A 17,886-nucleotide genomic window follows, 5' to 3' on the forward strand; every position below is an offset into this window, starting at 1 on the left:
TCAAGCTGAGACCAAGGCCATTTGTCAGTTGTCTTTTGAAAAAGAAAATTTAGAAAAAAATTTGGTCACAACTATTTTGAAGTTAAGTAATGTTTTACTTAGATGAGGGAAATGTAGGGAGTATAAGTAGCTTGTTTTGAGGTGTGAAAGAAATGATGAAGTAGATATGGTATTGAACTATCCAATTATGTTATTGAGTTCTAGTCAATTTAGGGGTTTTGTTTTGTATTCTGGTACTATTACTGTCCCTTATTCCATACACCTTGTTAGTGGCACTCCATCAATTACAACGACAAGTGTTCTAGTTGATGCAATCACCAGAAAAGCCTGCTCATCAAATGTATGTGCAAGTAGCTAAGCACTTTACAGTCGTGCTATACCTTTCACATAGTTCTCAGAGAGATTCAATGTGACACAGAAGATGATAAGGCTGGCTGTTTTGATTACTTGTGCAACTCATTTTTGTCAGCTGAGTGGACTGGAGCAATGTGAAATAAAGTGTATTTGCTCAAGGAAAAGACATACTGCAGAGAATCAAAATCACAACCTTACAGCCATGAGCCAAATATCTTAACTAGCAAGCCATATACCTTCACAATTCTATACACTAGAGTTCGCCTATTTCTAAAAATATGTGTGCTAGGATTCTTTGAGAATTATCTACGTACACTAGCATCTTATTCAGAGATAAAGGTACTTAGAGAAATAGGTATCATACCACCATAAATGGATTTGATGGGTGTACAACACAGTATACTATGATTTGTATTATTTCTTTTTGTCTGCTTAGAATTATAGAACAAGCTTTTAATATTCATGAACTAAAAACTAATCCTTTGTGTTAAGAAGATCTTTGCAATTTTAGAGATATTACAATTTATATCAGTTCATTATATTGTTTGGTCATATGGTCTGCAATGCAAACCAAGTTATTCTCCTGCTGTTTACTTTAATAAACAGCATTTTTATATGCTACCTACTTACAATTAAATATGTTGAATGTTTGGGTTTAGGAGAATATACAGAAAATGTAGGTTTCAATTGCTTTCTTCAGTCCCATGACAGAATTTGAAGAAAGTGCTGTAAACTAATTTAACATATATCAATTATACAATACCCCTGCTTTTTATTGCAGTGAAGTGCACCATTAAACATTGCTTATTTACATAGGTCATTTAACTACCATCGGGCTAATGAAACAGGACATAATGCTAGATCCAGATATGGACTGTAAAGCCTCTTGTTAGTAAACTGGTCAATTACAGTTTTCTTCACAGTATTGAATATTATGCAAATTTAGGGTAACGAGAAATAGAAATAGGACAGCATTGGATTGAATGCATTTTCCAGAATCTAAGTTAAATTCTTTTACATTTTAGTTCAAAAGTCTATGTAAATGGCTTTGCTTTACATCTATCTTGGGTTTGATAAACAAAAGTACCAGTAAAGTATTGGTATAATTTCTACAAATTTATGTTCTTGTACCAATGTTAGAAATCAATGTTGCTCAAGTACTTTATTATCATAATGATAGGTTTTGATTATTACTCAAGTTCATTCCTCTATTATTTTACTCTTACAACTGAATGGGCAGGAATTCTACGATAAATCTAAGAATGTTTGCCACAAACATTTAAAAGTAAAATATCAACATGAACAAAATAAAATGACAGTAGAATAGAAGATAAAGCAAAGCTTCAGGTAGGAAATAATGAATAAGATTTTTATTCTGCTTCTGCCAAAGAAAAAGTATATCTCATTGAATTACCGTGTTTGATAAGTTGATATTGTTATCAACTATCACTATCTTCATCATTATAGTCATTATTTTCATTAACATCATCATAAAGTGGACATTATTGTCAACACAGTAATCATTTTGTCATTATTGTCATCATTAACTGATTGTCACCATCACATCACTCTCTTTGTTTTTGCTTTTGTAGCATCAATGGATGTAGTTGGTGTGTAACACAGCATTCTACCACTTGTATTATTTTATTGTCATTTTCTATTTAAATTCAATGTCCTCAGATCTGAGCTAACCACATGCTTTCTTAGATTCATAGATTATATGACCATCAGAGATTTAGTAAAAATAATAATATATACAATATATGTGTGTGTGCATTTCAGCTGCTAATAAGATTGAATATTACTTTAGAGTTTCTCCAACAACCAGTTCATTCTTTGTGTGGATTAAACTGTATCTTATGAAATAACTGGATGTTAAGAAGAATCCAGAATAAAAATCAATTGTATCAGTAGAAATAGATACACATGAGTGTGTACGTTTATCTTTATGTGTATAAATGTATGTACATATATATACACACACACACTATATATATTTATATATATATATATATATATATATATATATATATATATATATACATATACATTGCATACACATTCACACACACACACACATTTTGGGACCCATCGTCTGGTGTCCAGACGATGGGATCCAAAATGTTTTACATTATATAATTCTTCAAACAGTTAATCCTGGATTCATTAAAGAATTAAGTCTTGCCAATCAATAGCTTCTGGTAATTTTGTGACACATCTACTACATGTAACTATCCTTACTGAAAATCTTGTTACTGATGGCTGAATACATCTGAAACGCACATACTAGAAATAGCAAAAGGCCTCTAATGGTCTATGTCAATTATTTTATTGCTTCAATTTCATAGGTATTATTGTTACTCCAATATGGAAAACTCATTGCTGCTGCCGCTACTACTGCTGCTGCTGCTGCTGCTGCTGCTGCTGCTGCTACTACTACTACTACTACTATACTACTACTACTACTACTACTACTACTACCACCACCACCACCACCACCACCACCACCACCACTACTACTACTACTACTACTACTACTACTACTACTGATTTCTTATATTTGAGAGAAATTCACAGATTTGTAGTGGAGGAGCAGAGTTAAGTTAATCTGAAGCCACCAGGACATGTTTGACACTTATTCTGTTGTGTTTGAGAGGTTAAGAAAAATAGATACTTGCAGGATCTTAAATCAAATAGTAAAGGAAGGGGTCTAACCCAGACTATCTCTTCTGCCATTCCACCTCCTTATACACAAACAAAAGCATGAAAGACACAAACAAGTCAATGATGAAGTTGCTGAATTTAAAAAAGAAATAACAGCCACAATTCCTTCAAAACACATTCCATAATATGTGACTTGAACAAAGACATATGGGTTAATACAAAAAATATATGTATATGAGAAAAGAGCAAAGTAAAGATATAGCAGTCCATTAGTGAACTCATCTCACTTCATACCTAAAATAAATTTTGGCTGTACCAATGACTTTTTACACACACACACATACACACGTGCTATATATAATGTATTCATATGTGTATATATATATATATATATATATATATATATAATATATACACAACTATGAGAGAGAATCCACTATGTGGACGCTCTTATGCTAGATATAGGTCCGCAAAGGGACTCAACCACGCTAGGCCACTGGTGTTTAAATTGATGTTATTAAATCAATATCCAATTTTTTCACCCTCTTTTTGACTTGATATATATATATATAATATATATATATATATATATATATATATATATGTGTGTGTGTGTGTGTGTGTGTATGTGTGAATATGTGTGTCTGTTTATAAATATATATGTATGCATGCATGTATATATATATATATATATTTATATTTACATGTTCTTATGTGTGCATGTGAGTGTGTGTATGCATGCAAAAATATATATATATACACATATATATACATGTTCATATATCTAATATGTATGTAGTGTATGTCTGTGAGTGTATAGTTGCTAAAAGAAGCTGGATTTAAAATTTCCGTAAGCATTGAAGCACTATCTCTTCCTCTCTTTCACAGTCTTTTTTTTTTGTGTATGTGTGTTATTTATTTTGTTGTTCTTGGAGGGAGGTTATGTGTAGGCTGCAGGGAAGATGTAAAGGGGGGAGAAGAGAGAGAGAAAGGTGATGGAGAGCAGGATTGTTTTTGTTTTTGCATATTTTTTTCTTATATATATATCTAAAAATCACAACAGATTTTGTTTTTCTCTTCATTGTTAAAATTACTTCCTGTGAAGGTGTTGCAATTTTAACTTAATCAAGGTACTTAGAAAATAAACATGAACACAAGAAGAAAAAAGAAACACTGCTGCTATTGATTTCAAGCAAATTGTTTATATACCTACTTCCATTGATCTCTCAGTATCATTTGCAATGCTCCAATGGCTCTTCAATGGTGTCGGTCAATGCTAGATCTTTATATATTTATTATAGCATTGGTTTATACCATTCCATCTACTTAAATAGGAACAAAGAGCATTAAACAATATTGATTAATATCCTACATATCTTCTACTGATTTATTATTATTATTATTATCATTGTTGTTGTTGTTGTTGTTGTTATTATTAGCAATGTAATAGTGGTGGTAGTAGTTGTGATACAAAACCAGAATTTTCTTTGTCTGATCATATGCTATTACTTAACTTGATTTTGGAATTCATATAATTTTAGCTGCTTGCTTATTTTATCCATTTTCTGTGAACTCAAGATTTTAAATGAAATTACACATTGTATGTCTGTATACATGTATGTGTGTTTGAGACTGTTGCATTGTATATATATGTTCAAAACATTGACATGTGAACATGAAGATAAAAGAAATCTATTAAAATGGAAAGTTTAACTCCATTTGTTCTCAGGTATGTGCATATTAGTACTGGTATCTTTGTGTATATACACATAGTGATGAATATAGTAGGAGTGAGAGTAATAACTGTATAAGTCAATACTTAACTAATTCAGGTTGAGTAGCACTAACCAGATGAATTATATCTAGTGTAGATAGAAGGATAAGTCTAAAGTAGGTATCATGCCAAGAAGTTTCAGCAACTAGCCACTACATGTGGATTGGTGAATATAAGTTTATACTGTTGTTACTGTTTAAGGTGCATGGCTCAGTGGTTAGAGCGTCGAGCTTACGATCGTGAGGTTGTGAGCTCGAATCCCAGACCGGCTGCGTGTTGTGTTCTTGAGCAAAGCACTTTATTTCACATTGCTCCAGTTCGCTCAGCTGGCAAAAATGAGTTGCGACGTCACTGGTGCCAAGCTGTATCGACCTTTGTCTTTCCTTTGGATAACACTGGTGGCGTGGAGAGGGGAGGCTGGTATGCATGGGCGACTGCTGGTCTTCCATAAACAACCTTGCCTGGACTTGTGTCTAGGAGGGTAACTTTCTAGGTGCAATCCCATGGTCATTCATGACCGAAGGGGGTCTTTACCCTTACTGTTTAGCTTCAAGCTATTTCTGACTGAGTAGATGCATGGTCAAAAGCTTTCTGACTTTGATCAGCTTGTTTGAATTTCAAGAATAGTGTATCCAGAACTACAATATCCAATCTGTCCTTCTTGTTTTTGTTTTGGTTTTTTTTTTTTGTATTTTAAGATGATAGTGTTCGAGCTAAGAGAGATTTGGCTATTATTTCTAGGAAGTTAAATGGCCAGGTAAAGTCTCTCTGGATGTTTTTTTAATTTTTTTTTATGAAGTGTCTATGTAGAGGGTACAACAAATAGTTAAAAGATTTGACACTTAAAAGTATAGTTAATTTGACTGACTTGACTTTGGTACATGACCGGCACTTACATAACTGAAATTCTTCTATGCATACAAAGGCAAGGTTGGCTCTGCAAAAGTAGGGGACATAATTTGATACCTATTTCTTTACTGGCCACAAGGGGCTACACACAGAGGGGACAAAATTTGATACTACTGAACATTTTACCATTTCGAATTACAATGTTTTCTGTAGGCCCTTCTTGTATGCTTCCTTCCCCCAGATTGAGACGTGGTTCATTGGCTTGTAGTTCTGAGCTCATTTCTTCCAGCAAAGAAAGATTGTTTTTCACCAGTATAATGCTACAAAAGTTGTGGATCTTTTGCAATATGGAAAAAGAAAGATTTAGGATTTAGCACTCTAATGATTGTGATAGAAATCTTTTCTGAATACTTTCATCATGTTGCCTTTAGTCAGATTAATTTCATTAAAAATTTGTCAACAACCTTAAACTGGTTGTTTTCAACCTTCTTACTCGTAGCATATGTAGAAATATTTTGATACACATTGTGTGTAAACTAAAATGTATTGAGAAATTATAGCCTACTTTTTTTATTATTTTTAACTGGCAAAAAACTTACAGGGGCTGAGAGTTTCATGCTTGACACTTCTCAAATTAGCTTCAGCTCTGAAAGCTTGTTTTTTATATAGTGTGAATTGCATTTCTTTCTGGAATGTTTGATTAAAAGTATACATGTATGTGGGTTTATTGATGGTCACACGAAAATTGCTTAGGTTTTAAAATAATTTTCCCATTAAACAGAAAGTAATCTTGAGAGGAGCTTATAAATATAATAATTAAAAGTATAGAAATTATCAAGTGCTATCTTCTATATTCAATAGATGAAGCATAATTATCAAGAATTTAAATTTAGAATTTTGGATATTTTTTACATATTATTTAAAAATATACAATACATGTAATGGACGTTAAATGATGAAGATGATGATGATGATGATGAAAGTGTTTATGTGTACATGCATGTGTGTGAATGCCATAGTACACTGTTTGCCTTAGAACATTGCTTATACTACTATTTCAATTTTTAGCTTGTCATATTGATGTGGCATTATAAAATATAACACTGCACCCAGATTAGTATCAGAAAATAGTATTATAAATTTAATTGAATATTTAAACATCTTTTATGAACAGACGTTATTAATAAAACATTGTAATAATATATCTTAAGCCTCTTCTGTGTGCACAAGTGTGTGTACATACATATATAAGTATATATGTATAACTACATAATGTGTATATGTGTGTGTGTGTGTGTGTGTGTTATATATATATATATATATATTTAAAATGTAAAATAAACAAAAATTAGCTAAGTGGAATAATCAAGAGTAGCCAATGGTACACGTATTTGAACAACATAGACAAATAATTGTAGTGCACCTGAGCACTGTACACAATTATTATTATTATTATTATAATGCAGTTATTAGACTCTGTTTTGTTTACACTGTGGCTAATCTTGTTCAATACATTCTGAAATACATCTACCAGTCATCAGGCTGTGGCCATGTTGGGGCACTGCCTTGAAGGATTTAAGTCAAACAAATCAAACTCTAGAACTTATTTTTTTTAAAGTCTAATACTTATTCTATTAGTGACTTTTGCCAAACTGCTAAGTTATGGGGAAGTAAATACACCAACACCAATTGTCAAACAGTGGGGAGGTACAAACACAGACACAAATACACACACACACACACACACACACACACACAGATATGATGGGCTTCTTTCAGTTTCTCTCTATCAAACCCATTCACAAACCTTTGGAAGACACTTACCCAAGGTGCCATGGAGGAGGACTGAACCTGGAACCATGTGGTTGGGAAGCAAATTTCCTACCACACAATCATGCCTGCAGGTATATCTATATGTGCAAACACATACTCACAGTTTTACATATATCCTTTATTTGTTCATATTTTTTCCTTGAAAATGTGTTTCATCATGCATATTCAAGTGGGCTTGATGTACATATGTTGATACTAATTGTTGTTGAGTCCTTAGTTAACCTTGATTAAGCAAGACTTATAATTAAAGGCTTTCCAATCATGGCTCATTCAAAACTACATTTTATCATGTATATCTTATCATTATATATAACACTGAGGTTTGATTTAAGGAAGAATTGGTTGCTATTTTTAGCAGGTCCATGATATATACATGTGCATGCATGTAATAACTTTACAAACTCATGTGAAAAAAGTTTCTTGTCTCTATGATACCTTGAGGTATGGGTTTTGTAACTCCAGTAGCTATACACACACTTTTGGCTATTTTTACATTTCCTAAAATTAGACATTGAAATTTTATTTTCATTTATCTACTATTATAAAACATCTTTTATTAAGCTAGGGCATCTCCATTTTGTTAACCCCTTTTTTCCCCTTTCGTCTGTTTTACATGTGTGTGTGTGTGTGTGTGTGTTCATATTTCTCAGCCTTGCTTAACAAGCTTCGCCTATCTTAAGTTTCCTTTCATCTTTTTAAAATGTACTGGTTTTCCACTGAACCTGCTGTCTAAAACTTGCCATCTCTTCAATATGCCTTGTTGTAAGCTAAAAATAAATTAATAGGTTGACTATTGGATTTCTCTCTCCCTCTCTCTTTCTTTCTTTCCTTCAGTCCCACCTGCACTCCCTCTCTTTCACTCACTCATTCTTGCTCACCTTATGTCTCTCTCCCTCTATTTCTCTTTTTCTTTCATATGATCCAAGAACTTAATTCTTCCGTTTTAATATGCTAGTAGTATTAGGACAGGTGAAATGCTGCATTCTTTCCTTTTTTTTTTAGACATTTATTTTATTTTTTATTTTTTAATTTTATTCTCTATGGCAATAAAGATATAGGATTATTTCATAATGCAACAATCCTAGAAATAGTTATTTTTTGGTCTTTGACAGTTTCATTCTCAGAATTTAGGATTAAGATTTTGATTTCTGAAGACAAGATCAGGCTGATTGAAAACTGTCTTTACTTTATTGTTGAATGTATAATGCACAAACAGATAATCATAAAATTCATCAAAGATGTGCCACTTTTCTATATCAACTCTCCCTATTCTGTTACATTCTTATTGCTTACCTAGATTATTTATAAAAGTTGAGTTTGCTATGCTGGTTTTGGACTATCTTCACCTAAGTCAACAGTTTGAATTTACTTCTTGTAATTTGTTACCTTTATGGGCAGAACACATTATTTTACACTGCTTTAGTTCTCTTAATCATCAGATACAGGTAGCCACAAATTGACATCTGCTAAATAATTTGGTCTGTTTTGTTACTGAATCCAAAATTCTGTTCAAAACTACACTCTGCAAAGTATAGCAAGAGAACAACATACCATTTCATACAAAACTCAACACACATACAAAGCAGTCGCCAATTTAGGCAACTATTAAACCTGTATACTACTCTTGGGTGGTACTTAATTAGTTTGGGTGGTACTTAATTAGTCTTTGTTGTACTGTAGCCATTTTAATGCTGTGTGCGTGCATGCATATGTGTGCATGTCTGTATGTATCTGTGAATTATAGACATATGCATTTGTTTATGAATATGGTTTGTGTATGTATTTTGTGACATTTTACTTTATCTTTTCTGCACATTTGCATTTGGAATGTATATATAAATATGTCCTTTTTTACTGTTTGACTCTACGGATATGCTTATATGTATCTAAGTGCATGTCTATGTATGAGTGTTTATATTTCTCCTGTTACTCTTCTGTGTACATGTGTGTATCAGTGTATGTATTTGTGCATATGCGTGAGTGTAGAAGACAGTTGTATGTGGATTTGTGGGATTAGGTTGGTGAATGTATATATATATATATATCTTTTGTCTGCATGTGTACCTAATTCAAAGTTTGAAATAAAATTAATATTTGTACCAGGTGCATTATTACACTCATGTCATATATTGTGTAAGCATTTCATAAAATGTTCATAGTGCACATGGCATAATAGACACTCTCTCTCACACACACACCACACACACACACACATGTGTGTAATGTGAGTGTATGTGCATATATATATATCTGTGTGTTCATATATGAGTACGCATGTGTGTGTGTGTGTGTGTGTGTGTGTGTGTGTTTGTGTCCATTTGTTGTATTATCTCTTTTCTTCCAAAAAGTCCATTTGCCTTACAAACAAAGACATTGGAACAAAGAATGGCCAGTTAGTTTTCCCATGGGCTATTTTGTATAACTCAAATAATAATAATAATAATAATATAATAATAATAATAATAATAATAACAATAATAATAATAATTATAATAATAATAGCAGCAACAGCAATATTAATGAGGGTGATGATGATGGTGGTGGTAATAAATAAATAAATCAATAGATAAATAAGTGTATCATTTTAGTGTAACTTTAAAATGCAAAATTATATCTATTAATTTCCATCCGTTCCTCTGTAAATTGCTTGATGTTTTTGAGTATATTATTAATGCAAAAATTAAAATTATGCATATATTACAAGCAGCATTTATCTAGTTTTGTTTGTTCATGTGTGTAGAGTGTTGGTGGGGCATGCGTATATGTATGTTCAGCCCTGTCTCTTTTTCTTTCTCAAATTTTGTCTTCCCTTCTTTCTATTTCATTGTATCCCATTTATATAAAATCTTACTTAAATTTTCTTAGGACTTTAGTGTTGTTGTTCTTGTTTGAGTGAACATGTCTGGATGTTTGCATGCATGTGTGTGTAATGTGTACTTCCATCTCTTCATCATCTCTTTCTATTTCTACTGCTCCATTCTTTCTTTCATTCTCAGTTCTGTCTCTTTCATTATAATATATCTTGTTCCAGTATTGTTGAGTCGTTTGCATGGACATTGATACTTGTGTGAGCACGTGTGTATGTGTGTGTGTGTGTGTGTGTGTGTATGTTTCCTTCTCTCAATTTCTTTCTCTACACCCAATTTCTCACCCACCTCTTCCCTCCTTATGTTTATATATATTGTTTCGATGCTGTTGTTGTTGTTCAAGTTTACTCATTTGTATGCACCACAGTAAAAATCAACTCCATTGATGACATAGATTAAGGAATCACAATTCCACATATCGTTTCATTCCTTCTATATGCTTAATCCAAATATGGTAGGATTGCATATATGTAATATAGTGACTTAAATATCCATCAATGAACTGTAATTATTCATAAAATTAGTTGACAAAAATTCTTTCTAAGGGTATTTTAAATCTAAAAATAACAAGCAAGGGAGATAACTCTAGTAAGACTGGCTAATTGAAATTTTTGCTAAGTATGGGCAATGTGTATGGAGTGGATCTTGTCTCTAAAGCTAACCAGTAAAAGCATTTCAATCTTATTAGATCTCCACAGGGAAGCATAATGTTCCAGTTTGTGAGATTAAGGCAGATATATATGTAAAGAAATGGCAGAGTGTAGTGATGCTGATATTTAGTAGTTTTCTATTAATGCCTAGATGTATCCATACACTCATTCATTTAATTTAACTATCTACTATATTTTTATATTCTTCCTCTGATAGGTCTTTTGGTTTCTTTTCATGTTTGTTTCTATCTTACATGTATTTGTTGAATATTATTGTTCCCTTAATTTGTTTGTTCCATTTGAAAAATTTTTATTTTGTCTATAGCTTTTATTTTTACAACCACCTCCACAATCATCATGCTCATTGTCATCTTATATTATTTGTTTATGAAAAGGTTTGCTTCTCCTCAAGGATAACTTTTCATTTCTTTGTAAACATTCAGATTTCATATCTTCATTTATTATTCTATTCATTGTAAACTATTAAACACAGTACACACACACACACAAACACACAGTATTTATATATGTTTGTATATGTGTATGTATATATGTTTATATATAGAAATGTACTTATGTGTATATTTATGTATTAGTTATATATATATATATATATATATATATGTGTGTGTGTGTGTGTGTGTGTGTGTGTGTATGTGTAAGTAGTAGTAGTTGTGAATATAAGAGGGAAAGTTACCTTTAATTAAATTTGATTTGTTATGTAAAATATCACTGCCCACTTATGTCAGTATGGTTGTATAATTGTACTTAGTGATTTGACAGGGAAATCATATTGATTTTATAATCTACCTATTTGTGTTAAGATCACACAGGCCTGCCTTGCAGTTATAGTACAGTAGTTGTATTTCAAGGCAACATACAAGATATAAGGCAGCAATTAACTGCCTAAATGTCTCACTAAACAGTACATCTTGTCATAATCAGCTGCCAGTTAATGCAAGCAGGCATGGAATATTGTGTTTTATTATCATTATTGTTGTTGTCATTAAAATGACTTGTGTGTAGTAGTAGTAGTAGCAGCAGCAGCAGCAGCAGCAGTAGTAGTAGTAGTAGTAGTAGTAGTAGTAGTAGTAGTAGTAGTAGTAGTAGTAGTAGTAGAAGATCTTTTTTAATTATATATCTTCATATTCTGCCCTATTCAATTTTGCTTTAGACTCCACCAGGGTCAATAAATTATGTACCAGTAAAGTACTAAAGGTGATTAAATTGACATCCCTTCTTGGAATTTTGTGGTCATATGATTGCGTTAGAAACTATCATGAAGTGCTACCCTCCACTGAATTTGCTTAAAGTTTGGTGAGAGGGGTGATAACAGACTGCATGAATGGATTCTCAGTATATGCCTGTGGGCTGAAGAAAACAGCTTGGACATAGCACATACTCTTGACAAAGAGGGCAAAATTGGATCTTTTTTTTTTTGCTCTAGACCAGGGGTGGGCAAACTACGGCCCGCCATAGGTTTTCATGCAGCCTGCCAAGAGCTTTTATGAATCCCAACTTCTATGCAGATACTTCGTAACTGTTTCAGTTGTACAGTAATTCACAATATTTTCACTTGATTTTTATAAATGAGGCCCGCCAAGGTTCCAAAGATGCACTGTGTGGCCCGCGATCAAAAAAGTTTGCCCGAGTACCAGTTGAGTACTGGGGTCAGCATGATTGGCTAGCCCCTTCCATCAAACATTTTAGGCTTTGTACCTATAGTAGTAAGGATTCTTAAGGTATGGAATGAGTGTTGATTAAATATCTTTAGTTTAGTTTCTCTTTAATTTCAGTTCAAATTCTGCAATTTGTTGCCATGTAAGGGGAAGTTGTATGAAATCTTGTGTATTGCACATAGGAATGTGCCTATGTGCAGTATTCAAAACAACCTGTTTTGAATATTATTGTGTTTTGTAGTGATTTATGAACAAATTGTAGATCAACAGGTAGGTAGATAGATAGAGAGAGAGAAAGAGAGAGAGAGATACATACAGACAGATAGATAGAGAGTGTGTGTGTGTATCTGTAATAGATAGACCAGGACAGTCTCAAATTTTTGTTAAAAATTACTTAAAATTATTATTTCTGTTTGTCATAATTTACAAATCTGAACTATCCTATAAAAATTTTGTCTCTCTTATCAAAGTTAGAGAAACTAAAATATACTTTTTTTATTTTCTTGTATGTTTCAGAACCATGCCCAGTGCCTAGTATCAAAAGGAAAGTTATCAGAATGATGGACATAGAGTCTCCCACTTATATGCGAAACCCTACACCCCTCCAAAGCCAACAAACACCTAGAACAATGGTTATAGAAGCACAGTCTCCTACTCTTCCAACCCGACCTTTGACCATAGAGCCTCCCCGAACCCTCTCTATGGATTCTCCCAATAGTAGACAGCTGACAGTTGATCCACCACTTACTCCACAATCTCTAACTCCTTCTGCACGGCCAGTCACTCTTGAATCTCAGACACAGCCGATTCTCATGAGACCAATGCCACTAGCACAAACACCATCACCCCCTGCCCCCACCGGATCTCCTGTTGTAGAGCCCCTCAATCTACATGACCCCAGACCCATCACTCCAGAAGCATCACCTCCAGATAATTCATCTAGTCAATGTGTACCTGATGACATAACTATGGATTCTCCACTTGATTTGCCCCAGCAACTGCAGCAGCAATCACTATTAGGTGAGAACAATGGCCATAATGGAAGTTTAACCACACCACCTGTACTTGAAATGCCATCTTCAGATGTACTTTCTGATCACCACCCCATAGAGAATGGTTCGTCTTCATTGTCTGTTCCAAGTCCAATCTCTGCTGAAGATGACATTGAAATGAAGAACAGTCCCAGCGCTCTTGGCCAATCCTCTGATAAACATAAATCTCGACGAAAGCGATCTTTGGAGGACATCATTAGTAAGATTAGAGACAGTAGTTACACTGGTAAAGAGAATGAAGACATTTTGCACCATGTCAAAGAAGGGCGCTTTTTCCTTGATGAAGGAGATGACCTGATGCAGCATATCAAGGAAAACAGTAGCCTGTGCAGTGAAGAAAGCGAAGAAGAACATGTAAGCGATTCATTAACGTCTGACAAAAAAATTGTTGAGGAAGAAGACAACAAATCACTGGCTGATGACAGCAGACAGATGATTCCTATGTCCACATCTTTCCCAGAGAAGAAAGACCTTGACCTACATGCCCCATTGAACATTCCAGAACACAAAAAATTCACTCACAATGCACTTGATCTCTTGGCTTCCAACAGTGGTGATACTGCTTTTCCACACCCTGCTTTGATGACTTCCAAGTTGAATGGGTGGCTTCACTCCCCTTTCAATGGTCTTGGTCCACTTCCTTTCCCAACCCATCCCGTAGACCATACCTTGGCAGCTCGATACCTCCCAGTCTTTGCTAACAAATTCACTAGTCCGCCTGAAGGAGGAGAAAAGGACTATCTTAAATGTCAGTATTGTGAAAGAACATTCCGTCGACAAAAAAACTTGGAGAACCACGTTGAAAACACGCATCATGGAAAGGGACCGAACAACAAGCGTAAATCTGGAGACTCTGTGCAAGGGGATATGTACTTTAAATGCACACATTGTCCTTACACAACCAAACATCAGAGCAACCTTTATGTCCATCTGCGGATTCACACGGGTAGGTTTTTCTTTCTTATCTTATATTTATCTAATTTCCATACATTTTAAATTTAATTTAGTTGATATATTTTGTTTTTATGATTTCTTTTTAAAATGCACTTTCTGTGTTTGTTTACTATATGTGTACATTCACTTGTCTTTGCACCATATTCATATTGCTATTAATGGAAGAATTCTCTTTTGTTGAAGTAAAAAAAAAAATAAATAAAGGTAGTGTTTTGAAACTGATTATCATCATGATTGTCATCTTCCTCGTCATTGTCGTCATCCTCATCATCAATATTATTATTATTATTATTATTATTATTATTATTATTATTATTACTGTCATCCTCATAATCCTTATCATCATCAACAACAGTAGCATAGTTAACCTTACCAAATTGATAGAATAGGGCCTAATTCTCAGCAACCTGATCCCGCAGACTGGTTCTAATTTCTTGTCAAAAACAGTTCTCTTATGAGAAATAAAATCAAATCAACATAATCTCAGTCTACCCTTTATTTCAGTTGGGGTACAAGTAAAAAAAAAGAAACAATCTTATCATTACTATTATTATTTAGAAAGGTGAAAAGGCCTGACGGAAGAAGAATAAGATTACTAGCTTTGTGAGTAGGAAAACATATCTTCCTGCAGTAAATTTATTATATTGAAATAATAAAAGCACCCACTACACTCACGGAGTGGTTGGCGTTAGGAAGGGCATTCAGCTGTAGAAACACTGCCAGATCAGACTGGGCCTGGTGCAGCCTCCTGGCTTCCCAGACCCCGGTCAAATCATCCAAATCATCCATGTGCTAGCATGGAAAACCGACGTTAAATGAAATCTTTAGGCCTGCTATATACTTTTGCACTTGGTGGTAAACTTCCAATTATGAATAAAACATAAGCTCTCAAGTTTTTCACTGAACAGGAATCATCTGCTTAGTTTTGATTCTTACTGGCAATGATTTTGCTCACCACACTAATTCCATTGGACAGTGTTTAAATGTAACAAATTTCCCATATATTCTTTGATAATAGAGAGGATGTGCCCTATGCTTTATTGAGAAAGTATCATTAGAACTATATTTTTTAAAGGCGTGTATGTTACACAAGTTTTTTTCCTCTCCATCTGTTGGAACAAATTATTTGGTAGAATAGTAGACTACCAGCTTGTTGATCTGGAGTTTATTTCTTATAGTGTTTACTGGACAGTACATGTAATTCTACGGTTCCTCACTTTATATAGCCATTGAAAACAGATATCTAGGGACATGTGAGAGAGAGGTCTCTTATTTTCAGAGATAAGCTTCCTGCCTTGAAAGCAAGTAGCAGTCCTTAATGAATTAACCATATCCCACAAAGCATTAATTTTCATATTGAATAGATTTGAAGTGTTATGCTCATGTAAGAAACCATGATTGATCAACTCAGAGGAAACCATATCTGAAGTTTGCTACCTCTCTGTTCAGTTTTCTTTTCATCCAAGCCTCATCTTTGTTTGGTAAGGTAACAATCTGAATTATAGTCATGTTTGATTTGCCATTCATTCTTCTGAAGGTGATAAAATAAATACCAATCAGGCAATGTATTCAGTCAAAGAAACCACTCTCCTTCAAAAATATGTTGTTTCTGAAAGGACCCTATGGAGGAAGTACCTGAGGGCTTTGTCCCCATGACCTGCCCAAGAACAGTGGGCAGAGAAAATGAATGAATTATAATTATTATGTTAGTATTTTAAGGTGATAAGTTGGCAGGATCACAAGAGCTTAAGAAAAATTACCGTGTGCTATTAACTCTTACCTTTTACATTGTTAGTTCAAATTCCCCAAGGATCAGCCTTGCCTTTCATCCATCGAGGGTCAGTAAAATCAAGTACTGGTGCAACTACTAAGATCAATGGAATTTACTCGCTTTCCACTCAAAATTGTTGGCCTTATACCTAAATAACAAACCACCACCATCTTCATCATCATAATTAGCATCATTGTTGTGATATTAGAAGCTTCAGTCACAAAAAGATATTACTAGACATTAATTAAGTAAAAATAATAGTCACTGTTTCGAAATATCCCTAGTTCTTAATACAATGAAATTATACAAAGAGTAATTTAAATTATTGCTTTTATGCCATTTCATAGATAAACTCTTTTAAAACACTCCTTATATGTATGTTGGTGAATTGAATGCTGTGTTATGTGTATTCATATTGTGTACTCCAACTTTCAGAAATCAAGCTAATGCATATGTTTGAAAGGTGTTTCAAACATAGAATATATATTGTATATGTTGATGGTGTAATTTTGGGGTATATTATTCTTCATTTTTCTTTTTGACATCTTTAATCTAGTCATATAATTAACCATTTTAATAACTAATATAAAATGAAAACATTTATCTATCATTGTTTAACAATATTTTTCAAGTTTTATTTTAGGATTTTACTAACTGTGTATTCATGTAAATCTAAGTAGTTCATTTTTTTTGATATTATTATTTTTGTCTTCCTTTTTGTAATAAAGAGCACTGTATAATACAGATTGTTTACAAGTATCTTATAATTTAACGAATTTAATGCATAAATCATACTTTAGGATTGTCTTATAACTTTAAAAATGTTTCATAATTCAAGTTCTCACCTCACTCATGTCAGTTTGCCTGATATTACAGAGATAGCCATCATCAGCATATGATCAGAAACATTGATATAGTCAGTGCACTCAGCTACTCTTCTGGTCACACTGTCAATAGTAGATCATCAACACAGCATTGCAAACTCATGAAATACCTGTGTTACAGAGATACAACTGCCTGATACTTCCAAAGTTTACACTGTGCTATCTCTTTTCATTTGGAATGTTGTGTTTTGTTCTTGAACACAATATTGTGACATTATGATGCTTTATTCTAAATAATTTAAAACAGGTCTATTTTGGCTTGAGTTTTTTCTTTTTTTTTTTTTCTGTTTCTGTCTACTCAAGAAAAAAGTTATTTAGTATAAAGAACATATTGGTTGTGTGAATGAGATGTGAGACCAGTGACCACATTATATAATGCTATATGATTTTTGCAAGGCATGTAACACTTCTTATCTTAGCATTAGCTAAGGGCAGCAGTTACTTATTCCATCATATATATACTCAGTATACAAATATTCAAATCTGTAAAAAAAGAATAATAAATAAATAAATAAACTATCCCGTCTATGTATTAGCAAAAAATATAAGAATTTC

General features: G+C 33.3%; 1 protein-coding gene across 3 annotated transcripts in view; it reads left to right on the forward strand.

The window, feature by feature from the left end:
* Positions 1 to 17,886, forward strand: part of LOC115212047 (myoneurin-like) — a 122,818-nt gene that overhangs the window by 49,028 nt on the left and 55,904 nt on the right. For all 3 annotated transcript variants that reach the window (XM_029780851.2, XM_029780849.2, XM_029780850.2), the window contains exon 2: positions 13,187 to 14,668. In XM_029780851.2, the coding sequence (XP_029636711.1) occupies positions 13,228 to 14,668 (1,441 nt within the window). In that variant the 5' untranslated portion in view covers positions 13,187 to 13,227. The remainder of the gene's footprint in view (positions 1 to 13,186; positions 14,669 to 17,886) is intronic.

This window comes from Octopus sinensis, linkage group LG5 (genome assembly GCF_006345805.1).
Source record: "Octopus sinensis linkage group LG5, ASM634580v1, whole genome shotgun sequence".
Classification (NCBI taxonomy): Eukaryota; Metazoa; Mollusca; class Cephalopoda; order Octopoda; family Octopodidae; genus Octopus; species Octopus sinensis.